At 36.4% G+C, this 25,892-nt stretch overlaps 4 protein-coding genes across 4 annotated transcripts in view; 3 read left to right on the forward strand and 1 right to left on the reverse strand.

The window, feature by feature from the left end:
- The first annotated feature begins 481 nt into the window (after positions 1-481).
- Positions 482-4,860, forward strand: LOC145222901 (ubiquitin-conjugating enzyme E2 N-like). The gene is made up of 5 exons (XM_080089140.1): positions 482-648; positions 1,253-1,354; positions 2,163-2,307; positions 2,826-2,966; positions 3,937-4,860. The coding sequence occupies exons 1-5, from the start codon at positions 619-621 to the stop codon at positions 3,978-3,980; spliced, it is 462 nt and encodes a 153-aa protein (XP_079945266.1). The 5' UTR covers positions 482-618; the 3' UTR covers positions 3,981-4,860.
- A 1,634-nt stretch (positions 4,861-6,494) lies between these two features.
- On the reverse strand, positions 6,495-10,583 carry LOC145222900 (pyruvate dehydrogenase E1 component subunit beta, mitochondrial-like). Its single transcript, XM_080089139.1, has 9 exons — positions 10,523-10,583; positions 10,371-10,439; positions 10,146-10,253; positions 9,795-9,893; positions 9,414-9,567; positions 8,841-8,972; positions 7,708-7,910; positions 7,224-7,365; positions 6,495-6,879 (listed from the first exon to the last, which is right to left on the reverse strand). The coding sequence occupies exons 1-9, from the start codon at positions 10,544-10,546 to the stop codon at positions 6,713-6,715; spliced, it is 1,098 nt and encodes a 365-aa protein (XP_079945265.1). The 5' UTR covers positions 10,547-10,583; the 3' UTR covers positions 6,495-6,712.
- Positions 10,584-10,765: 182 nt separating this feature from the next.
- Positions 10,766-17,035, forward strand: LOC145222899 (uncharacterized). Its single transcript, XM_080089138.1, has 6 exons — positions 10,766-11,049; positions 11,712-11,824; positions 12,497-12,711; positions 13,033-13,089; positions 13,719-13,850; positions 14,488-17,035. The coding sequence occupies exons 1-6, from the start codon at positions 11,005-11,007 to the stop codon at positions 15,711-15,713; spliced, it is 1,788 nt and encodes a 595-aa protein (XP_079945264.1). The 5' UTR covers positions 10,766-11,004; the 3' UTR covers positions 15,714-17,035.
- A 4,371-nt stretch (positions 17,036-21,406) lies between these two features.
- Positions 21,407-25,892, forward strand: part of LOC145223821 (calsenilin-like) — a 33,526-nt gene continuing 29,040 nt past the window's right edge. Inside the window, exon 1 of the mRNA XM_080090212.1 lies at positions 21,407-21,670. Within this exon, the coding sequence (XP_079946338.1) occupies positions 21,472-21,670 (199 nt within the window). The 5' untranslated portion in view covers positions 21,407-21,471. The remainder of the gene's footprint in view (positions 21,671-25,892) is intronic.

The following is a 25,892-nucleotide window of genomic DNA, read 5'->3' on the forward strand; positions in this document are numbered from 1 at the left end:
TGTATTAATAAACCGAAAATATATTTTTAACTGATTTTCAGAAATTTAAAAATTTTATATTTTTTGAGAATGATTTTTTTTCTGGAAAACTTGTGTAAACTGTAGTGTCACGGATTAACAATACCGGCTGCGGCTGCTAACGATTTTTCTCTTCCTGAGTTCCCCTGATTTTCTTGAATGAAACCGATTTTAGTTTTTTGTGACAACTTTCTGGTTTTAAACAAGTATATTAACTCAATAGTCCAAACTTTTAACTGAAATTGCTTGTTAAGATCAAAATAAATTATTGTGTGCTGGTATTTTTGATTTACCCTTTCCCTAGAGTTAGTAGTTAGACCCCCATCATAAGTCACAACATGTTATATTGAATACATATTTGTGCAGGTTGTTTTATTTGTGGCTTGTTGTAATAATAATCAGTGTACTGAATTGCCTGTTTTTAACACCCATTTTCTTATGGGTAACATAACCTTTGATTTCACTTCCTAAAATACACTTTCTCATTTAAACAGAAAAGAATTCATAAAAACTTCCTTGCACAGATTGTGTTTGGAACGGACGGTAACCTGTTACGAAGGTTACACATTTGTGTATTTCATAGTTTTGTGTTTGTTAGCCATGGCTGCCTTGCCTCGTCGTATAATAAAGGTAAGCTTATTGTAATTTTTCACTGTTTAAACACTGTTTAAATATTTTTTGATAGAATTTTACGAATGATTTTTCCACAATTTGTTTCAGTGAACTTAATGCACTAACATGTTTTTCGCCTGTGACATAACAATGCTAGCAAAAATGCATGATTTATTTCAGGGGTTAGGCAACCTTATCTGTGTCTCGACAAACTGATATTATGACACACTGATATAAATTACAAATACATGAATATGAACTAGTAAACTGTTTGCCATGCCATGAAAAATAATTGCCGACCTTTGAGTTATTGTTAGAACATTGATCGTTTTATGTTGAACTTAGATCATATTTGCCTTTTGAAAAGGTGATATCTATGGTTCAAGGCTTAGCCACTTAGCGTATTTCATCTGCAAGTCTTTGTGCCTTTATTTCAAGTGCTTCAATTTCAAGGCATAGAAAACAGTTCCCAAATTGATGCTTTTTGCTTTGACTATAAATAATCCTGTTTTTTTTCCTGTCATTGTAGAAAATGAATAAACCTGAATCACTTTTCGTTTGATCAAGCTGGTTGTAATTTTAATGCCATGATGTTCTTTAATGCTGTTTTATTTTGTTTCAGGAAACGCAACGTCTGGTCTCAGAACCTGTACCTGGGATTCAAGCAATTCCTGATGACAATAATTTAAGACTTTTTCATGTCGTCATTGATGGACCAAAAGATGTAATGACCTATTTTAATATTATACAGTTGTTTGACTTATTCTTTTTACTATTCGACCTGTTTCATGTAATTGTTTTAAGTCACCTGTTTGGAAATGTTTGTTTGAATGCTGAAATCAATTATCTTTAGTATAAGGAACAGGCCTATTAAAGGCGTTATACAGAATCGAAGCATTCCTATATAACAAGGCGTATGCTAGAAAATTACTTGTTTACTGGTTAATCTGGTGATCCCCTACTTTGAAGCTGACATGTGCAACATACGAGGCAGGCAATGGTGCTTGTGATTCAAGTTTTGTCGCGCTCACCACTGAGCCAGTGTAGTTCATTTGGTAGAATGTGAGTCCCTGCTGTGGGTTCGAATCCCATGGCTACATTTTTTCAGCCTACGCCTTGGCATATGGGGATGCTTGATGACTGGCTGATTTGGTATAATGCAGGGTTATTCAATGGGGGCAATATCGCCTGTGAAATGGACCTTGCGTGTTGTAGTAGCAATTAAATTAGGTTTTAGCTGTTAACTGAAGCTTTCGTGATCCTGGCTGAATCTAACCGCCCACGTCTGCTCAAAAAGCAGAACTTTTATACAAATAACAATTTCATAGGTGGGCGATTTGGAGACAGTGCATTAATAAGGGGGCGATTGAGCCAAAAAGGTTGAAGACCCCGGGTATGATGCCTTTAATAGGCCTGGTATATCATGATTCATATATGAGTGTGGTGCGATTGATGGTCTGCAGACGCTTCAGGGCTGAACCCATTAATTTAGGTTTATCTTAACATTCTAGTTTTGTTTCTGTTTATTCCAGTCCCCATTTGAAAATGGAGCTTTCAAACTGGAGTTGTTTCTACCAGCAGAATATCCGATGGCTGCTCCTAAAGTTCGATTTTTAACTAAAATTTATCATCCAAACATTGATAAGCTTGGCAGAATTTGCCTGGATATTCTTAAAGGTAAGATTTCAAAATATTAACTTGCTTTTTGACCAATCCAAGTCCTATTTTTTGTGAACATTTCTCTATGTTGTTTCATTTAACTTACAGTCAGCAAAAGCGAGTAGGCGTTGTAATATTGACTAATTGATGTGTCAGCTAGTTCTGAAAAATATTTCTTAATCATTTGTTTGCGTAAAAGTTGTGATAACGTAATGAAATTGCCGTTTTATTTTGTTATTTCAAAGTTTTGACAGTTCATTGTATTTTACCTCTGAAAGAGTCCTAAAAATATTTATGATTTTTGAATTTTTGCGATATTGAGTTGGGGTACCTTTGCTTGATGAGAGAAAACATAGCAAAACAATTGCATTAGAACAATTATCAAGCTGTGAATAGCTTCACAATGTCAAACATTATTCATGTTTTTGAATGTTTGAACCAAAAAAGAAACTAAAAACAACTATACATACCTGTGTGTTTGGTTGATCAACAGTTTTATGTAATGTGTGTCAATTAAACGTGCTTTAAATCTATAGATAAATGGAGTCCGGCTTTACAAATGAGAACTGTACTTCTTTCAATACAAGCTCTGCTTAGTGCTCCAAATCCGGACGATCCACTAGAAAATGAGGTTGCAGAAAAATGGAAAGAGGCTGAAGCTGTTGCAATAAAAACAGGTAAGATTTATCTGTTTTTTCTGTATACATGCATCATATTGGTTATTACTTTACAACAGTGGTTCTCAAAGTATGGGTCGCGCAGGGTCAAAAAATGGGTCGCTCTATGGTGATTCAATTCTGCCTAAATGAACTGTTTTCATTTATTTTTCAAGTATTTTCAATTCCTAGTCATGACTGAATTATTGTATCATAGGCATTTTATGTGGCTTTATCTTCGTAACCTTGGAGTATTGCATCATAAATAAGGGTTTTCTGAGTGTTTAGATGGCACCCAGCTACAGTACTACCATAGCGAAATACAGCCTCACTCGACCACGTTGTACGGCAAAATGAACCAATCATTACAACATACAGACAATAGCCTTCCAATATTCTGTTACGCACATGGCGCTTGTAGGCTATTAGCATGGGGAATAATAGGAGGTTAATCATGCGAAACTAAACTTGGAATGTAACAGTTAGCATTCAAGGACAAGTAGGTATTCATTAGTTATATACAAGAAATAAAAAATACATATTTTGATGTTTGAGGCTTGGGTCGCAACATGTTCATAAAGCTCAGATTTGGGTCGCGCACAAAAAAGTTTGAGAACCACTGCTTTACAAGCTTGTAGTAAAAAAATTAGATTGAATTTGGCAAATATTTCATGTTTTAGAAATTTACCTATCTGAGTTTTAAAATTTTTGCAAACAGACCTAAGCACAAGGGCACATGTGTCTTTGCTCCCAGCATAACCAATCGCTAAGCTTTTTTATGCAATTACCGTTTTATGCCATTGTATGGACAATTTTTTTTCTTAACAAGTAGGTTTGGATGACATTTGCAATGCATCATATAAAATTCAATGGATTATACCTTATATATTAATAAGGTTTATCTGTAATGGCAAATGGCATCTTTTAAAAAACCACCTGATTGTGTTTATTATTTTCGAACAGCATCTCATGAAAGGCTATTTTTTTACAGCTAAGGAATGGACAAGAAAATACGCCGTACCAGATTGCAAGTAATATTCAAGTTATTGAAATGGGGGTCACACAGAAACTGTTATCTCAATCCCTGCAGTGGATGAAGATTGTTATCATCATAAGACTGATACTTGAACAGTTCCAGACGAAATTTGCTGTTGTGTACCTTTTCCTATTTATAAAAATGTTCTTTTGAATATATTCAATTTAATCCCCTGTTACAAAAAAGTGGGCCCAGTTTTGCCCATGTGGAGTTTGTTAGTTTCCAATTTGTGTGAGGCTGGTACCATTTGCTATGATTAACAAATACTGAAGCCGCTCATAATCCCAATTTAGTGAAGTTTTATGCAACTGCATTGACTTCATGGAAACATTGTAAAAGCTTGGCACCTCAAGTGGACAAATAACCATATTTGTTAATGTGCAACACTTAACATTGCCCGCAAATTTTCAGACTGCCATGTTAGGGATCTTTATAGCATAACTATACAGATGTGAAACATGTCGTTAAGTGTGTGTTGAAATCATGGTTGAATTATTAATTAGCTTAAGCAGTGACTTATTTCAAAATTTGAGTGAAGTATAGCCCTTATGAGTTGTTTGATATTGTCTCACTTTTACCAGCCCTATTAAACAGGATAATTTTGGATATATCATACAATGGTGTACTTTAATTTCACACGTCACTGTACTCTTAAATGGATTGATCTGTTTTTTCATCAATTTAAATTAAAGCTTTTAAAGCCACCTACCTGTTATTAATTGTGTAGCGTGAGGTATATCATGAACTTGGTACAGCGATATGTTTTGGTCTTTTCACATAACTTGTCTATTTGTTATTTCGTCTTTGACCACGCCCAAGTTATGTGTGCTATGTCTGCGTGTTAAGTTCCCGAAATAAAAACTTCTGTTTTTAAACGAATTTGGATTCTAATTTGTAGTCATCTTGTATTGACCCATGTTTTTTTGAAGCGGTAATATACCAAGTTCCACAAATTCTTCGAAGCTCTATAACAATCTTTGGTGATTTCTGTTTTGCTTTAAAGCTGGCAGCCTAAAGGTAAAATTACTTATAAACAGTGGTGGGATTTAGCCAGTTTGCATTGGTTCTATAGAACCGTCTCATGAAATTTTATGAGATCAGTGAACCGGTTAGCATTACTGGTTACTTTATATGTAACAGAACCGGCTGAAAAATATGATTTTGTGATAGAACCGGCAGAAAAAAAATGAATCCCACCACTGCTTACACTGGGCAACAAAAAAATATTTTTTTACTGGTGTCTGTAATGTTTTACCTGATTTTGACTAATTCTAGTGCCCTGATTTCAAAAATGCAATCGGTTTATCTGTATCACGTCTAGTTTTCCTGTTATGGTACATCCACCTTTGAATCATAATCTATATGTATACACTATAGTGAAACTGGTTTTAAGCATTTTATTTGGAATTAACGCTATTGCAAGAACAAAATTTCGAATTTAATTTTAAATGCAACAGGTGGACACTTCTAACAAACAAAATTCAACACACAAAAAACAAAAAAATGTTTCAAATTTGTAAGTTATCAGGTATAGGCCTACACATGTACATTGGTAACGTTCGGAACTGAGTGGCAGCAATATCGTCCTGTTTAATTGACCAACAATAGTTAGCCAGGACCACATTATTCCCTCTTCCCTGACACGTTTCGTTTTACTGATATCCTGTTGGAACCTTTCAGCTTAATTCTCATCATTTATATCCCCTATGTTTTAAGGAAAGTGTAGCTTTATACTCATTTTTGTGCCAAATTTTTCAGACCGCTTAATAACTTAGTTATGTACTCTTTCTAATAATTTCAGTCCCTTTCTACTGTTTTTGTCCATCACTGCAATATTCCAGTCAACATAAGGTAAGTGGAGCCCATGGCTTGTCCTAAACCCTTAAAGCCACATCGAAGTGTGCAAGATATGCACATTTGATACAGATATTTCTTTTTAGTTGTGTTGTATGGGTATTCACCAGTAATGTAGCATAAAACATCTTGGTAATTCATGCAACACCTTATAGATGACCTAGCCACTATTAATTTTAGTTTTACCACCTGGCTTTACTAGTCTGAAAATCACTCCATAAAACACGTATAGTTTAAAGTTACCGCTAGCCTGCACCAACCATTTTTAGACAGAGCATAGGCATAGAACGCATATTCATGCTATAAAACTGACTGCACTGTAGGAAATTGATGTGTATAATGTAACAAAACTTTAACAAACACATAAAAGCATGATTTTAAAGTCATTGAATCAATATGGTCATAAATTTTGATTTTGTAAATAACTTAAAAAGTTGATCTGATTGAAGAAAACCGTAATGATTTTTGAAATCAGCACCCCAAAATTAGTCAATATCAGTTTTAACATTAAAGACACCAAAAATTGTGTTGGCCAGTGTTATTAATCAGTAAAAAATGTCACATATACACAAACAAATATGTTGTATATGCCTATTTGCTGCTCTAAACTCTCAAAATATTGATATGTGACAAACAAAATCTGTGTATGCCACAGCAAATTTTTACAATTTTGTGTATTTCATCATAAATAATGGCAAAAAGCATCCCCTGAAGTGCAAAACCTTTATCTTCAAGTAAATATATACTTGAATTGGGTGCAATGCAAAACAGATTTACCAGACACAGTTCTTTGTTCGATTGGCACACAGGGGTAGCTTATTAAAAAAACATAAATACTCTATTACAGGAACTGTATCCAAACATTTGCAATAAATGACTATGCTCTATCTGCAGCTGCTTGAATATGAAGTGTCTTTTTAACAGAAAGCACAACGTCTTTCACTGCAGGTAAGGCTCCATCTTCCAGGATTTGTGCATAAGGCATTGGTACATCCGCCCCTGTTACACGAACTACTGGTGCATCAAGATAATCGAAAGCCTGACCTAAAATAAAAAGCACCCAACGCTTAGTGAAAGTTTAGTGTGTTTAGAACACTGATTGTGTTTAGATGCTTGGTCTTTTAATGACCTCCAAAGGTTGCTCTCAGACTTAGCCAACATAAGTTTATGTACTGATGTAATTAAAGGTTTGGATAGCAATGTAAACAAGTTTTGTTGGCCTTAATATGACTTTATTGCTAAAAGAATGTTTATTTACTTAAAATTTCCATCAAAATATTTTAGAAGAAGAAATAAGTTTACTAGGACTAACACAAAAATGTTTGAAAGAAGCCACTCTTTTATTTTTAGCAGTTATGAATACTTTCGAACAGATAACATGAACTAACCTTCCATAATTTGGGCACAAATCTCAGACCCGATGCCGAACATTGGCCATCCTCCCTCTACTGTCACCAAGTGGTTGGTTTTCATGACACTTTTCTCAACACATTCAATATCAAGAGGTCGAATGCTTCTCATGTTAATGACCTAAACGCAATTACACTTTTAAAGCTTTTTGTTGTAAATAATGTGTTTTTTTCTCTTAAAATAAGAACACAATTAACAAACATTTCTCCAACTAGCAAAATAAAACTGATAGCACCTCCAAAGACATAAATGACTTCATTTTAAATCCCATTACAGGCAATAACTGTAATTCAAAAAGTTTGCTTCGAAAGTTTTTTGGCACATTAAACTTTAAACAGCAGTCAAGAAATGCTATTAGACAAAAATTGACCTTCAAAGGTCAAAAAAAAACTGTGACTATCTTAGTCCACATAATAGCAGGTATTCGAAGGAAGTAGAGAATGTAAATTCAAGCATGCTCGCCTCACAATCGATCCCTTCTGATGCCAATTGCTCTGCAGCCTCCAGACATAGACCAACAGGTTTTGAGTGTGCAACAAGTGTTATGTGCTTTCCAGGCCTTTCGACCTTGGCCTTGCCAATCTCAATGACAAAATCTTCAGACATAGCTTCTTCGCTGACAGGAAAGGCTTGACCATACATGAGCTCATTTTCAAGGAATACAACTGTAATGTAAATGTACTGGCATAAAACAATGCAATGTAATTTGATATTCAAGGGGTCTAGCTGGTCTCAAATGAAGTAACTTAAAACTTTCAAAATACCCAAATATACATTGTTTAGCGCAGACAAAGCAGGTAAATTGTTTAAACTTATTTTTTTCCTGGAATGAATTGGCACTCAAATTTCTTCAAGCCAACATAAACAAATACCGTATTTATTCGATTGTAAGCTACAGCTTAAAAATATTTACCCTGCTGTTTGTGTGGCTTACAATCCAGGGTGGCTTACATTTTTATGTCATACTGATATTATTGCTTCTACACCCATGCTTTTTGATTTGTCTAGCATTCAAAAATATTTTAAATACATGCTTTACATGTCAAAATAGACTGTGCTGGGTACAATTATTTGCAAAATAACGATTGTTAACAAATAATTGTACTATGTAGCAACATAACTAAGTGTTAGTAAACAATAGTACCTAATATCACAAGTGTGGCATACGAGTTAATATGGTACATATATTTGAAAAAAAATAATCATATTTAGTGGAGTTATCTTTGCAGTACTACACATGTGAATTTAATTGACACTAAATTTTGAAAGTTTGAATGTTTTTTGACACGTTGACTGCCAACTATGAGTTATCTCGTAGTTGCCGATCTAGCCAGGCTCGCCAGATACGAGTATACTCGTAGTAGACTTATTTGATTGTAATGCGCTTAAAACGAGCTGGTGCCTCGAACTAACGTCGTGAATGCATTGTGGCAACACCGAGACACCCTACACCAGCATGTTACCTACGAGTTAACTCGTAGCATGGCACACAAAATATTTTGACCTGATTTCAGAACGCCACTAAAACATGTTTGGCAAATTTCAGCACAACATAGGAATATCCCTCGGCAGTCAACGTGTTAAACTCTTTATACCTGGATTAGGATCTCTGATAGCTGCCTTCAAAAGTCCGCGGCAGTCTTCGGAACTATAAGGCGAAATCACTTTTAACCCAGGGCAGTGTCCATACCATGCAGCAAAACATTGGGAATGTTGAGCTCCAACACCTAAAACAATAGATGTTACAAACAGTTTCAGTACAGCTATTATGTATGATCATGTGTTTCAGCACTGTATGATAACATTTTTTTGGTGAAACTTGACGATTGCTATTGACTGTTAGGTAATCTTGGTTTACTTGGAATATTTTATATTTTGTGTGTGATCTTACATGCAGAAGAAAAGAACTTTTTAACAAAAAATCTTGTACACAGTTAAACTATTCTACTTCATCATGGTTCCTACTGATTGGTAATGAAATATTTTTGCTTGTAATTAAGCCTAAATCAAGGCTCTGAAATAAATATGAATTAAGAGCAATGAAAACTCAAAATAAGAGCAACCTCAATCTTATGCAACTTTTAATAAAGGACCAATGGTTTGCAAGCCTACCATCTATTTTATTTTCATTACCATATATATATATACATACTTTAGTGTTAGTTCACCTGCTGCTGCTCCATTGGGTCCACGAAAAACAATTGGAACTTTGACAAAACCTGCCGACATGTAATGACTTTTCGCAGCGGAGTTTATCACCTGATCAATGGCTTGCATAGAAAAGTTAAAGGTCATAAATTCACAAATCGGTTTCAACCCAGCCTACAAAACAGTAAAAACAATCTTGTATGCATGGATTGGATTATATCAACATGGTGACAGTTAAGATCCCAACATGCACAAAAACATACATGAAGACATTGAAAAGCATACTGTTACTATCTGATAACTTAAACAAAAATGTTATATCTCAAAAAGTGACCTATAAATGCTACCAAATAGCATATAACATGTAACTGCTAAATACAGTACAAAAACGGTGTTTGTACCATTGCAGCACCAACTGCGATTCCAGCAAATCCCATCTCAGTAATAGGAGTGTCGATTACTCGTTGGTCTCCATACTTCCTCCATAATCCACGACTAACCTAAAATACAGCGTACACACAAATAACTAAAAATTTTCATGTTGGAGACCTGCAAAATCTTGCTTTATACCACCAGTTGGGGTGTCCTAAAACCAGAACGATCTTGTGTGTAACTGGGCCAAACTGATTTGATGCCAGGGTAAATACAGAGCAACAGACATTTCTGGCATGTTTGGTAGTATACACATAAGAAAACCTGTTCATTTGCTTGCAGAAAATTGATATAACCAGTTTAAGTCATTGTGCACAGACCTTGTATGCTCCATCGTATTGGGCAACTTCTTCACCCAGAATAAATACTTTTTCATCTCTTTGCATTTCCTCGTCCATTGCTGAGTTTAAGGCATCTCTTACATACATCTATAATAAACGCATATTCATTGAATAAACATGGTGACAAATGTTCCAGTTTTGCAGTTGAAAAAAACAACAAGGGACTAAATTTGCAGTTTCAATCAATATATTTTGTACACTTACTGTTTGAGTTAATGCCTTGTTTGTCGTGGAAAAGTGTTTTCTTACAATGAAGGCTTTAAATATCTCGCCCTGAAAAAATACATGTTTAATTCGCTGTTTACAGACGTAACAAAGATGTAAAACGTGTGGTTCAAAGATGTAAAAGCATGTACCGGTTTTATTAATCGTAACGCCATGGTGTCGGTGATTTTCCGTAGATTATGGAATTGAAAGTGACTTGCAGGAACAGCAATATCGCTAAAACAAAACTTTTGTTTCTTTCTCGATCCGCTTTCTCGAACTTAATTACCAAAAACAAAACAAACCTTCAACTCAACTCAACTCAACTCATGAAGTTCATCAGCCACAAACGCATTCATCCATGACGGTGAATCGTCGTGGTTCACTCATTTTTCACGGCAGAAAAAATAAAAGTTTGCAGCGAAACTTTACTCTTACGGGGAAAGCAAAATTTGCCGGATTCGGACATAAAATGTGAAACAATGTAGCTCAGATTTTCTAAGCGTTCATCGTTAAGGTAAAGTGGTTCGCGTAATACGTTTTAGAAGTGCTTTGCGATTTCTGAACTTCGAAATCAGACAATACAGAATTTGTATGACATCCGTTTCACTATTTTTGTGCCGTTGAACTTGCCATGAATTCTGAAGCGGAGAAAATTCTACAGAAATGGAAAGACAAGGTTTTAATTGTTTTTATGTTTTTTTCATTGCAATTTTGATTGAATAGGCTATTGTTTTTTTTATGCAATGACCCAAACTTGTTCATTGTTATGTATTTTTCGATATATTTGAAACTGTTTTAGTGTGCCTGTAGTATATTTACTGTAATCTTGACCTAGAATTGTGTCAAACTTTATTTAATAGTTGACATTATAACATTCTAACTTAAATTATTATCTGATAAATGACTGTTTCAAAACGGTCACGTCTAAAACTGCGGGCCCACTTGGATCACTTGGCCCGCTTGGCCCAGCACTTCATGCAATTGAAAAACTGCGGGCCCACTATATCCAGTGCTTGTCGCGTCTCTCGTAAGTACAAAAACTGCGGGCCCACTATATCCAGTGCTTGTCGCGTCTCTTGCAAGGAAAAACTGCGGGCCCACAATATCCAGTGCTTGTCGCGTCTCTTGCAAGGAAAAACTGCGGGCCCACAATATCCATTGCTTGGCCCGTCTCTCGCAGGACAAAACGGGCCAAGTGCTGGGCCAAGTGGGCCAAGCGGGCCCGCAGTTTTAGACATGACCCTTTCAAAACTGCACATACATTTTGAGATCACAAGTTTTTAATGATGCTGTTTATCATTTTTTCTATCTAATGTTAAAGTTTCCCATCCCAACCAGGCATCCGACAGTAATCCAGTGAAGGAACTGCAATGTCGCCTATGTTCAGAAACTTTTCATGGGGAAGGAATGTTTGTTGAGTCTCTGATTCACTTACAAACATCTCATTCTGGGTACGAAGAAACTTTTAAAAGAAAACTGAATAGTATCATATGCAGAATTTTTTTGATATCAAAATTGTCCATTTTAAATGCACAATAAAAAATAACATCTCCAAAAGCTCAGTTAAAAGTATTAATCAACAAAATTTATACAAAAAAAAATCAACAAAATTATGTTTTATGATATTAGAAAAATAATGACACCAGTTGCAAAAGGAAGAAACAAATGGCCCTGTGACTGTTTTCATGTTTTTTTTATTTTACTTCATTAAAAAATAAATTCCTAGTTCTAAGCTAAACAAAAACAAATCAAAAATGTATTGAATAAGTCACATTGTCATATCTTACTATTTTACATGAAGCCATTTTTTTACACATCACATTAAAAACTATGTTCATAGGACTTTGCATTATTCGCATGATATATATATGTCACAATTCCGCAAAAACACACACAAATGATTGAATCTTTCTTAGGGTTCTGTTGTTAGTGTTATGAAATATCGGTTTTGATATCACATTTTAATGGGGCATTCCAGTTAGTACTGATACCCGGGCTAGTAACATCAGGTCATAGAAACAGATACAAACACAAAAATCAATACGAACTCTTTCAGTTGCATATCCTGTGTTATATATAACTGTCATTTATGTGCTGGTGTTAATTTGTAATGTATTTTATAGGTATTTTGAGTCCCAGCAGCACAGCATTTCTAGTTCTACGGAAGTGGACCACATAGCAACTGCTGAGGAGAATTCGAATACACTTGTTAGCAGCTCATCGAGAGATGAAGCATTGCAGATGAGTAATGCTGATGAAATATGTGTGGTGGAAAAGATGAATCAAACCACTCAGACCAACAGGAAAAGTCAGCCCACAGATATGTGTACTCAAACAGGTACGTTTAAAGGTTTTGATTGTGTTAGTTTGTATTGTTTGTTACTTGTTGTATTCTACATGCTGGAGCAAATCACAGCACATTAATTAATATCATTTTGCCATAATAATTTTTTTTTAATTTGAGCACATTTTGACCACTCTGTATTATTTAGATTAAATTACAGCGTACTGTAATTACAGTTATTAACATTCATGCCATAATAAGAAAAAAATATAATTTGAGCACATTTTGATCAATCTATATTATTTAATAGAAAAATATATTGATATGTAGCTTTGTTTGTGTTTTGTTATACATGTATCGTATTTATACTTCTAGACTTTGCAATTCCTTTACCTATTCCTGAACCTCTGAAAAGATTTTTGTGCTTATCAGGTGGGTAAAACAATACTACTTAATTTTTGTGGTGGAAATTAACTTTTAAGCACAACCAATGCTCGAATTTGTTTTGAAAAATATCGTTAATACATATTCTATGGCATTTTTTTATATGTGTGACCTAAGCTTACAAGTCAAAGCAATCAAAATGCCTAGTTCGCTCTTACACATCAATTTTGTGCTATCAACAAATTTGCGTTCTCATGTATAAAATGGCCTGAACGATTTCCCTTTACAACTTCCTAAATTTTATTTCTTGTGGTCAATTTACCCGTTGTGGTAACTACCCTTGACAAGCAAACTTATTGCTGGTAACTGGCAAACATTAGTCTATACTAGTTGAAGTCAGGGCTTGGTAATCTGTACATAATTTTTTTTATCTAGATTGTATAGATATTGTATAAAAAAAAACAGATTAACAAAAAAACAGTATTTAAATGATAGGAGACCATTTAGTTGACAGAAAAAAATGGTGTTTATTTAAAACAAGTTACACTTTAAATGTGTTTACCAAAGTTTAGCTCATATAGTTTATTTAACTAACTGTTTTTGGTCACAAAAATAATTGCTGATTTTTATCTTGGGGTAGAATATTTGATTTTTGTAGCCTTAATGTTGTTGATTAGAGAATCCAGGCAACTGTAGACCTTACCTTTGCCTCATATGCAACAAACCAGTTTTGAACCTGAAGATAGCAGTGATGCATTTAAGGAAAAGGCATAATATTTCACTCAGAAGTGATGCAAAAAGAATACAAGGTTTGTATTTGCCCCTGTTATGTGGTGACATTGTGTTTGATTTGATTCATGTAATTGATTCATTAAACAAGATAACCTAGATGGTTTTTGCTCGAACTGGTTGTTGAAAAAAAGATAAACAAAATGTACTAAGTATATATTGTTATCCCTTAGAATTGGATTGGTTTTTGCATTGCCCTATGCATGTCTTATCAAATACTATGATCACAAGATAATTGCATTTGGGCAAAGCAGAATCTTGACAAAAAAGTTTGACTCAAAGCTTATCAAATTGTATATTTATCAAAATATGAAACTTTGCATGCAGAAACATAGTAGAGTGTATGTGTATTGTATGGCCGAAGTGAGTAAAATCCATCCAAATGCATAACCAGAAGTTGTTTCTGTATTGTGATGGTACGAATTCTAACTAAAGTCCTTATGAGTCTTAATTTAAACTTTCCTGCGTTGCCATGTATAGGCTACCTTATTTTTTTTAGACCACTTTAACTTGGAGTAGTCTATTGTAGCCGTGCATGAAAGGTTTATTACAGGTTTGTGCAACATTGCGGGCTTTGACCTAAAACGTGGGGTTATCACGTACGCAGTGCACCACGATAATAATAAGTTAAAACCTAATCAAAAATGTTACTTACAGCACCAGCTAATGGAAGTCCTTTAAAACTCGACACCCTAACAAGCGCGAAGGTTAAGATCCGCAAAACGGCGCGCAAGAGCACCACCGCAAGATTGTCGCTCCAGCGTTCAACTTCGGTTGGGACGGGACAACTTGTACAACAAGTCTTAAACACAATGCCAAGTTCGCCGGAATCCCACTCCAGTACGAATCGTGACGTAGCAATCGCCATTATGACGTCACGATCAAAAGCTCACGTGATACAGAGTTCAAGCGACGACGGCTCAGATGATCTCATGAACTTGTTCGTTCCTAAGAAAAAGTCGGCTCTGTCTGGTAATGAAACGGAAACTTCGAAAAACGGATCGCATTCGTCAGACGAAAAGGTCCGAAGTCTTTCGGCCGAAAAATCGACCACTTTTAAGAGGTTTTATGGAGAGTCAAAGCATCTTTCGCCGTTAAAGCCTTCTAGCAGTAGCACGTCTGATGAAAGTTCACCGAATCCCGTAACCGTTTCGGCAAAGAAGGCGACCACACCACAAAAAGCAAAGAAAAAGATAATTCAGTCCTTCTGTGGTGAAGGGATGAACCGTCATCAGCAAACTGTAGAAAAACGAGCCATGTTTTTGGAACAACTAAAAGAGAGGCGGAAAAATAGACCAGGAAAAAATAATAATTTCAAAGTCAAGAAAAAATTCGTGTCACCAAAGAAACAAACCCCGAAATCACCCGCCAGAAAAACTGGCTTTGAATGGAAAAGTATTGAATATAACTCCACTTGTAATAGGTTAGCCGAGAAGTCATCAGTCCCAAAGAAAACTCAATCTACCACTGCCAACACAACGCCTCCAGCCAGCCCCGAAACTTCCACACCCATGGAAACCTCACCACCAAAATCTAAAAGTACCGACAGGGAAATCCCCAAAACGAAGAACACGGCTCGCAAAACGGCCCGCCCCCCTAAGTCGCGCACCCCTAGCGATGACAGTGGCTCGATGGACATTAACCAAATTCTCGGCAACAGTCTTTTCGTTACAACGAAACCGAGTGATGCGGAACGTGACGTGGTATCGCCGGATATTTTCGAACAAAGCAAAATTGTTTCGCGCACATCTCCGTCAGTGACCTCACATTCGCATAGTGACGTCAAAGTGAAGCGCCAAACGAGCCGAAAGACAACGAGAAGCAAACTGACGTCCACATCGTTACTTGATGACGTCAAAAGGGTTGCAGAAAATGGACGATGACGTGTTTCAAACGGCACGGAATTAAAGCGAAAATTCAATGCAAGTTAGTTGTGGAATTGCCTACTCAGCGAAATTTTGCTTATTCTTGCCAGTTTCAACCCTATACATTATACTGTTTTCTGTTGTGTTTTTTACAGTCTCAGGTTGACAACTTTTCATGATTAACATTTTTCGCTTCCTAACTAATTGTTCCATCTGCAATTTACCACGGCGTTCTTTTCCGGCATTACTTCAACAGCAAACCGGTGTCAAGCCGACTTGTCGATTTTGATACGCCCTATGTCTTGAGAGAGAGAGAGAGTATCAAATTTTATATATTTGGTAATTTCCGATGCCAAAGTCGAAGGATGAATAAATGCAACTAAAAATTCAAAAAAATCAATTACGCCGAAAAGTTTACTTTACCTTGCTTAACGACAGCACTTTTTTACACCACATTTCTATAATATAACTAAAACCTAAATTTGGACAAAAAAAATGTAAAAACCTACACAAAAATGGTTCTCATATTTTGTCACACTATTGTGGATTGATATCTAACTATATCGTCGATTTGTAGTTTAAACTTTAAACGTTTTGTATGGATCGATCTGTTATTGTGACGAATATCTACGCTATAGCATGCTGGCATCTTGCAATAGTCTCCCAATAATGTGATGTGACTATAAGCCTGCAGTAACCTTATATAGCCAATCATTTCCTGATAGTTAAACCCCAAATTACTATTCGTTGTTTTTTTGCCTTTGATTTTTTTCGTTTTTTTACCTTTCCATTTCGCCATGCTACTGAGCTATTTTATATTTTTGGACTGGGTGAGATTTTGCGTGCTACCTCAGCTGAAATATTGTCCCTATGTGCAAATCACGTGTTTTCAGTTAACCAATCAGGCTGCTTTAACGCCTAATGGCGAATTCTAACTGAGGTTTGGCCATAATGAATGGGTAGAACTACTAAAACTGGAACTCAGCAAACGCCCTGTTTGGTAGGTGGCGCAACAGAGCATAGGCGGTAATGGTGTTGACTCGGCGATTATTCTTACCATAAACCCAAATTGCTGAGTCAGCATCATAAACGCCTATGCTTCGTTGCGCCACCTACCAGAAAATCCCAGACCGGGCCATAGCCAAATTTCAGTGTTAGTAGCTCTACCTAATAAATGACTCAATTGTGGAATGAGGATAAAAATCATCATAAATAAAAACGCTTCTCTTATTAGCACATAATGTACCGAATATGGTTTGATTTTCGTTTTGAAACTTTCGTTTCTGTTATGTTTTTGTTGTTGCCAAATATTCGTTCTAAAGAAAAATAATGTTACTATTTGTATTGTGTGTTTAACTTACGCATTATCAAAAGAATTTTTGGGGGGATTGGTGCCAGTGATAATAGACATGCTATTTTTTAAGCAGGCCCGAAATCATAGAAACACTGTCTACTGCAAGCTAGGTTCAGTCAAAGCTACGCAATCCCACAGGGCTCAAACAAAAACTACGAAATAATGCTGCATTTCAAAACACTTTACAGTATGCTTAAGGAAGTTTGTTTGTATTTCGGACACAAGAAGAAATAAAGTGATTAGTGAACTTTACTTGTTAAATACCTACGCCATTCAATGTCGGCCAGTCTTAGCCATTTGCTATGCAACGCGTGTGGAATAATTTATTGATCACCTGAAGAAAAGGGGAAAGTCCTTAATCCGTAGCAATGCCGTTAGTTACCGCGTAACTGCTGCATTTCTACAGCGATTAGTGACATTTCAAGGCCTTTTGTACCTTTGTCTTAGTTGTCTGCCGTAACGAAGGCCGCTTTTTCGTTCGTATTAGTTGCCTAGCGCTTTGTTGTCTATCCTTGCTAAGAAACAAGACTGTCCTGTTAATGAACTTGTTTTCCCTGAGGTAAACGACTGAGACGTCTCTCCACGCAGGTTGTATTGTTAGTTATTTGTTTTTGACACTGAGATTGGTTTAGCTGAAGGCATTTTCAAAGTTTGCTGCAATAAAACTAGCGCAAGGTTGGAAGTGTGTAAGAAATATAAAAATATTGGAATAAACTGTTGGCAGTGTATAGGGTAAAGAATCTTTTACAACTTCTGATTACTTATGACGGTTAATTGTTGGAAAGCACATCTGAATGTATTTTGCAAGCCCAAATTTCAACAGTTTATTTCATTCAAGCTTTAATTATACCTTCTGTTGCTTTTACTTCTGACGACCTGAACATGACAATAGCACTTGTCGAAACGTAGTCATGTTTTATACACAAATATACTGGCTCTGATATTTTTGCGAAGGTTTCATTGAATCTTTCAAAAGACATGTTTAAGCTTAAACATATTTATTTATTTCCCCGTAGCATTTTTGTGTGTTTATGTTATAGGTTACAATCTAGCACACAAAACGCTGTCTAAGGAAACCCTAACACCAATAATGTTTTCTAAGCCCTATTAACGACATGTGTTTCCTTACTGGTGTAAAAATAAAAATTTGTCTCATTTTTTATCTTATTTTAAACTTGCTACACAAGGTTTATTTAAAAGTGCGTTTTTCGTGCTAAAATTCTTCTTGGCACTTTCGAGTTAATCTACGTTGCCACGGTGAATCAATCTTGATGAGATTAGGAACAAAGAACCCGAAGCACTTACTCTGTGTTACATGTGCGCATGAGTGTCAGGGTTAGCCTTTTAAACCACATTAAGTGGTTGACAGCAGAGGCATGGTAGCTGGTGGTTGTCGATTGCATGCTCGGTATATTGATTTCAATGCATTAAATATCGTTTAGGTAAAACAATTACTAGGATTTAGCCTCATTTTTTTCCACCAGTATGGAATGAAGCTCGTTTAGGTTAAAATAAAAAATTGTAATACAGTCTCAATGAGTTCAGATGAGTTTACTTTGCTTGGTGAAAGAACACATGTCAAAACAATCATTTAAGTCCAAAACAGCTGTGTAAGGTTAAGACGTTATGAAGCGCAAAATAGTAGATTGAACAATCGGTGGGTCATGGCTAAACGCGCTGCAACCACACCGTATTAATAGTGTTATGTGACGGGAGTTCACCAGAGAGTTAGTTTGGCGCACATTGGTATATCATGACTGGGGGAAACCTTGGCAGAACCAGTCTTGGGGGCTCTAGAATCTAACCACCAGCGTTAGGAAAAGGATGGGGTTTGACAGCAAAAGAACAAACAATGCAAGTTAAAACAGGTGCGTGAAGCTTCTTTATTTTTTGTTTATTAATAAGTTTTTCGTCCCCCACTGAATCGGAGTTTTGTTTACTCGTCACGCATTGTTGCCTTCACCAATAAACGCCTATCGCCCCATGTGTAGGATTTACGTATGTGATCAAAAATAGACAAATAGCTTAAACTTCGTCGTGCAAAAAAAGTTTAAACTTCTCACAAAAGGGTTTCGTAGTAGGGTTAAAATCACAATGTCACCAATTTCTGTAAATATTGTCCGGATTTGGCGCCAATTCTAGTCACGCATCAATGCTTACCACGGTTGACTGGCGATGCTGTCAATTCCTATCAGCAAGAGCAAGAAACTTTTAACTTACCGCAAGATAGTTGCGTCTAATGCTGACATGCAATAACAAGCAAGCCTAAGTCGGTGGTTGTAAGCAGCCAACAGTCTTGTAGAACATGGCGTAAGTGCTTGTAGTTGTGAAAGTTGAGCCTGTGTTACATCATTAGTGGTCAAAGAACAAGGTTTTGCAAAGTGCAATAGACAGTTGACTGTAGAAGTCTGGGTAAATGCCAAAGCACTTTATGGAAGAACTGAAGGGTAGATAGAATTCAGTGAGATACAGAAGGCTTGTTTTGTGTTGGTTGTAAACTTGATTGAATGCCTTCAAAGTCAGAATCACCGCAAAGTTGTTTACTTTGTGCCTTTTTCGTTTTTCAGTAAAAAGGAACGTTAAAACAATGTAGCCTAACTGTTTAGTTTTGTTTAGTCCTGTTTATGTTTTCACAAGCACATACTTCCCACCAACCGTGAAGTATTTCGTTTACCGGATTGTAGCTGCGGTTGCCAGAGTTCTCTTAAGAAAACTGACAACAAATTATCAGCCTTAAAATAAATTAATTATTCGGTCTATTTGGTGTGAAGTTGTTTGCAAATATTTGAAGATTACAAAGTTTAGGGACCAGAAACATAACTAACACTCGACTAGTACATACATTTTGACGTTTTTATGCTTCTCGAAGTCGCACTACCATTGTTGAAGCGGAAAAATGTGCTTTGGGCTGAAAACGAAAGCACGCTCAGGTGAAAATGCCGTGTTTTACTAAATTGCATTGTTTATCAGGCGACTAGAACGCCGAACAGGAAGCAGAGAAAGCACTCCAGTTTTCGATGTATTGTTGTTTTAACACCTCTCGGTGTAAGTACCGACTGATGTGACACGTAATTTGCTACTTGTGACCGTGGAAAGGTATAACTCCTTGGGGATAATGTTGCCACACGTGTTCTGAGAGAGATTAAAGCTATACATGTGTAAAGGGCATTGGCATGCGGCATAACATGCGCACTTAGGTTCAACATGGTGACAGACAAATCCCTTTTAATGACTCCCAGATGTTTCGCCGTTAGTCAGTCAACGTAGGGTATAACTGCGACAACATAATAAATGTTCCTTCGATAATACACGAAAGTGTGGTGATTTTGGTTTGTTGTATGTAATGGTTTCTAAACTTGTGACAGCAATGGAGCCTTTTTTCCAAATTAAAGGGTGCGATAGCCAAAAAAATTGAATATATTGTCTCTGCTACGAAATGCTTCATTATTGCAAATTTTGAGCTAGTTAACCAGACGCAAATTTATTTGGGGTACACGATATAAAGTCATCATAGGTTTTCACAATGTCAAATAACGCTTATTAATTTTTGTATTCTTTTTCTCAATTACTGTTTCTCGTCCTTTTTAATTCCGAATGCGGCAAATTTTGTGATCGCGAAGGCTTCTCAAGATCACAGACACCTTCGCTATACCTTGATCTTAGGGATTTTCAAGAACTCGCGTAATCTCAATCGATTTACTCGTCAATGAATCTTTTGACTGTTATAAGCCAGTTGTTGTCAACCAGGGCTAAATATTACATGCTTATAGTGTGAAACATCAACAAGCAAAAAGTGGTGAGTTTTTCAGGATTTGTGTGTTGAAAAATAGGGGTCGATTTTAGCTTAAAAAAGAAAACGAGAGGAAAACTATTGAGAATCTTAGTCGTAACGTAATGGTCTTCTAAAGCTTTTTTGAACATGTTTACTTTCCGCCAGACTTACAACTGGATATTTTTAGGCCCGTGTAGACTGGTGAACTTTAACATGTTTCGGGATTTGAACCCACGACAGGAGCCTTAGTGGAGTTGGTGCTGTACAAACAGACCTGCGCAGGCTCGGTGAAAGGCCTGCCGAAAGTTTGAACCACATACAGTGCACAGTCACCTGCCGGAAATACCGCACATCTCAGCTAATGATAGTAATATATATCACCAGTTTAACCATTGGTCGACAGATGCAGCTACAAGATATCTCTGTGTTGTTTAACGTTGTAGTGTGATCGTTTGCTTGTGACTATATGTGTTGATTTACCAGCCGAACCTCATGTAACACTGTGTTAACTTAAAAAGAAACAAACTTACAACATGTGTATGTTTCCGTATGTAACGTGTTTTGTGTGCTTTATTCAACAGAACAATACCGGTAGAGAAGCCGCTGTATGTAGTTGCATAACTTTATAAAACTTGCAGTCTCAAATCAACATGTACAGCAGAAACGCGGGCAGCAGCTGTGTTAAGCAAGTCAATTACCCTAGCGACGCCATGCGACGGACACGCCCGAACCGGAGAAACCGCACATCGGCGCTAGAGAGGATTATAAACCGTTGCTTTCTGTTCCGCTGCTTAGATTTTTGCTGCATGCCCAACCCCAACGCGATGGATGATGACGACGATTTCGAAGGTCAGTAGATGTTAAGTTTGATGCATGATTTTATTTTATTTGACAATTGAGATGTTTTGTCGTTTTGGCACATCCGGTTTATGACACAGTTAGCTAATGTTCCATTTAATTTTTTTGTGTCTTTATATACACACAAATAAGTATGTAAGGACTTAAAATTAAATATGTGCATTTTGTACGAAGTACCCACGGAGAACATCAATTTAAACACATGCGAACAGTTTGCAATAACACAAACTCACTGTTTTAAACAGAACATCTGATTAAATTGTTTCGTTATTTTTTATTTCGTATTAATTACTTAGATTGATTCACAAGAAATTCAAGGTTATATTTTTACAGATAAAAATTTTTGCATGACTTTGTTGACTTTTGTGCTATAATATATCATATTAAAAAATCCTACCGCCGTCTTTTCTCCTAAGACGGTCTGGTGACCTAATATTGACAAACGCAATACTCATAATCTTGCCTGTCAAAAGTTTTGATCCTAATGTAGTAATCACAAAACACAGCGATTCTGTTACAAGCTAACGAGCTTTTGTGGACGACTCAATGAGTATTCTGATCTGTCGTTATCTCTCTATCTCTACCTCTTCCCTTCTTGCTCCGGATCAAATCCGAAATCGATATTTCCCCTTACTTCATTAAAAAGTTACAGAAACAAACCTGTCACTGTTGTCGGTGAATACGAGGACTTTTGCTCGCATTCGGCGATTCCACGATAAAACTAACAGGTTCTTTGCGGCGTTGATAATAGTTTCTGTAACACATTTGATAAAATACTCTGCGTTACGATCCCTCTGTGGCTTTTGTTGCCTGTGCATTATTGATGAGTTGAAGTACATAATTAATGTCAGATGCGGTCTGCGCGAAACATCGTCCGACGCATGGACCGATACACCAGGGCAAAAATATTCAACACACTGATTTAGAGGTTTGGAGCCTAGGCAAGATTAGATATTGTCATCTTTAGTATCTATGTTTCACTGTAGAAAGCTCAACTGGGCGAGTTTATAAGAAGAAACAGTTGTAATTAATTTTCTTTAATTTTGAATCAAAACATTTGTAAGATGCAGTTATTGTTTTTTTTACCCAGAATCAAAATTGTCAACAAATCGCCTATTTTAAGAAGCTGTGTTATCTTTGATATGAAACTGATAGTATGGCCAACTGTTGCGTTGAATTATAATGGTCTAAATTGACGTTACAATTACAAACATTTTAAAATTCTGAAGAGTGTGTCAGGGGTTGCCAAACTGCGGCTCTTTGAGCCTTTGATTGCGGCTGTTTAATGTTGCACATGCATTTCCCATCTTGCCGAGTTGTTTAATCTGATTATGAAACAATACATTCTATCACTTATTAACAATGGACTGTTTGTAATAAGTTAATGTACATTCCGAAAACCAAAAAGAACATTATTGTACAGAAAGGTGCTATAGCTTGTGCATTGTAGTCCATTATATTGTCAGATTGAAGCTGTAAATCAGGGCTGACATTAAAAGCATTTTACATTTGTATTGCGGCTTATACTCGCAATAACTGCAAATTTAGCCATGAAAATGTCGTTGAGAAATAATTGCAAAACAAAGAAAGATAAACAAATCTAACTTGGGAAAACAAAATGGGAGGAGGAGTTTGCATTCATTGATGATGGAGGTAAACCTTTGTGTCTTATCTCTCAAGCTTCGCTCAATTTATTCGCTTTAGAACCGCACTACGATTACAGTCAAAGGGTTCCGCAATTTTTAAAATAGAATGAATAAACATTAAATAAGGCAATCAAATAATTGCACTGGGGTTCCTCGAGTCAGTAGAATGTTTACATGGGGTTTCACTCGAGCAAAAAGGTTGAAAATCACTGTCCTAATGTGTCATTAACATATAAAAATCATTGTATTATAATTTACACCACGTTATTTTATTTTTTTTGAAGTGCAATACGTGATGTTAAATCCTTTCAAGCCTATTTGTTCACGATCAAGACTAGCTGAAATTACAGCCGTGCAGATAGTCATAACTTGCTTTAAAACTTATTACCAAAAATCTCAAATAAAACGAATCGTAATCTGACATTATGTTTAAAATCAATCACAAATCTTAGCAACACAAGATAGAATGCCTTGACTTTTACCATGGACCGGCTCATTAATTTCCGCGATAACTTGCCAACTGAACGACTTGTGTGTGACGAATGCGACACGACAAACGTGAAGATATATTAATCATTGATGAAGTTTAATTCGTGGGAATATCGATTCCATTATCAGATGAAGACCGAATTGTGTCTTCCCACTGGGCTTGTATGTCTTGGGTTGGCGCTTTCCGCTAATGATGTGTTTCAGCGTTCTTTACAAACCATAAATCCGACATAAAGATGCATAGATAGTTTACTCAAAAATACACATACAGACGGGTTGTAATCCCTTTAGAGCAAGCCGGTTTTTGCAAACTTTTGTTGAAGATTTTTGTTTAAGATGAAGGTGTTAAATGCTCATTAAATCTGTCTATGTATTTTCAGCTATGTGAAATGTAATAAGAATCTGCAAACAAATCGATTGTTTCCATCACTTACTGAATAAGAATTAGTTTCAATCGGGGGAGTTCTTATATTTTTCTCCATTTTTAACGTTCTACAGATACTGATCCTATTATATCATTTATTTCGCATTTGCCCAACCTAAAAGTACTCATTTTGTCGAGAAATTTTCGACCTTGCATTTTGGGGAAACTTACTAAAACAGGTTCCTACTAAAACAACGGGTCGTGACAGTGTTTGAACAATAAACCTATTGCTCTTCGCCGGTCAGTTCTGTTTTGTGTAATGCCAACAGACAAAGCCTGAGATAAAAGCAAGGCAACGTGTCGATCGTGGTGGGAGAATTGATCGAACAATTTTGTAAATCGATTTTTTAATGGCTCCTGGACTTCGTGCTACAGTGAGTTATTGGCTTTCGCGTACTATGTGGTCGAAACCTTCAGCTTAGCCCGGCTTAACAAGCTCAGAAGCCGACAATTCGTCTCTGTTACAGTAATTTAGCTCTGACTAAGGTAGTTGTTTTCATGCCATTATAGGATTTTTAGTTTTTGTCAGAGCCTTTAATGGCAAGATTTAGTGTTTTGGTTAGCGATTTTCGTTTGGTTTGGTTTGAATATTTGCTGTAAGATTGTATTGTAGTGGCATTTAATGCTATATTAAATACAGCTTGGCTTTGGATTGGCAGATTGATATTAGTAGTTGTGTGCTATCGTAACATGCGAGTTGTTAGTAAAGCAACTGACTGCACCCAGCAGGAAGTATGTTAACCTGTAATGCCCACAAGCCAACGAATTTTTTACGCGAATTTAATCAAAATTCAAGGACGTGATAAGACAATGTAAGCCGCCCTCAAATGTAAGCTACACAAACGGTAGAGTACCAAACTTCGCGGCTTGCAAACGGACAAATACGGAATCCGTTTAATTGAATACATGACTTTATTGAGCAACAGTAAGTAAACCATAAAGGCTCAGGTTTAACGTGTATCAGGGCGAAAGCACTGGATGTAACAACTTCGTTTTGTGCGAATTACAAATGAATCAAGAAACCAACCTTTGTTGTGTTCAAACTATAAACTATCGGACGCGTCCGAAATATCGATCTAACATTAGTTCCAATTTACAATCCGGCAATTTTTTTGTGTTTGGCGCAAAATAATTTCGTTCTGTTTTTATTTTGTCTCAATCTTGCCAGCATGTTTTAGTTTGGTAACTGTAATAAACATCCAAACGTAAGAGTTTCATTCTTAGTCAATTGATCAAAATATCTTAAAATATTGCACTTACGATGTCCAAAGGTGCCACTCTATCACGTCAGAGCACAGGTCAGTAACCAGGGCAACCAGTCGCTGACGTCAATAACTTATCTCGCGTTTAATTTCCGCCCAACCTTTTCTCGTCCCCTCCAGCCCCAAGGGAACCTTTTTCTATATCAGTCGGTTCTCTCACCTCGCTACTCCGTCACAATGACGCAAGTCTGAGTTCAAGGTTTCCCGCTTTCTTGCAAAGCACGTGGCCGAGTTCTTGAGCTCATGCGATGTGTGGATGAGATGAAAGCTTGCGTTCTTCCCGTATTGATTTTCCGTCCGTCCGATATGATATTTGTCCGAGAATGGACGTGGTTTAGATATTGGTCGCTTGTTGCCGACGCTTCCGTTGTAAGAATGTTGGTTGCTGAAGA

The sequence above is a fragment of the Phallusia mammillata genome, chromosome 4 (genome assembly GCF_965637545.1).
Source record: "Phallusia mammillata chromosome 4, kaPhaMamm4.hap1.1, whole genome shotgun sequence".
In the NCBI taxonomy this organism is placed as follows: Eukaryota; Metazoa; Chordata; class Ascidiacea; order Phlebobranchia; family Ascidiidae; genus Phallusia; species Phallusia mammillata.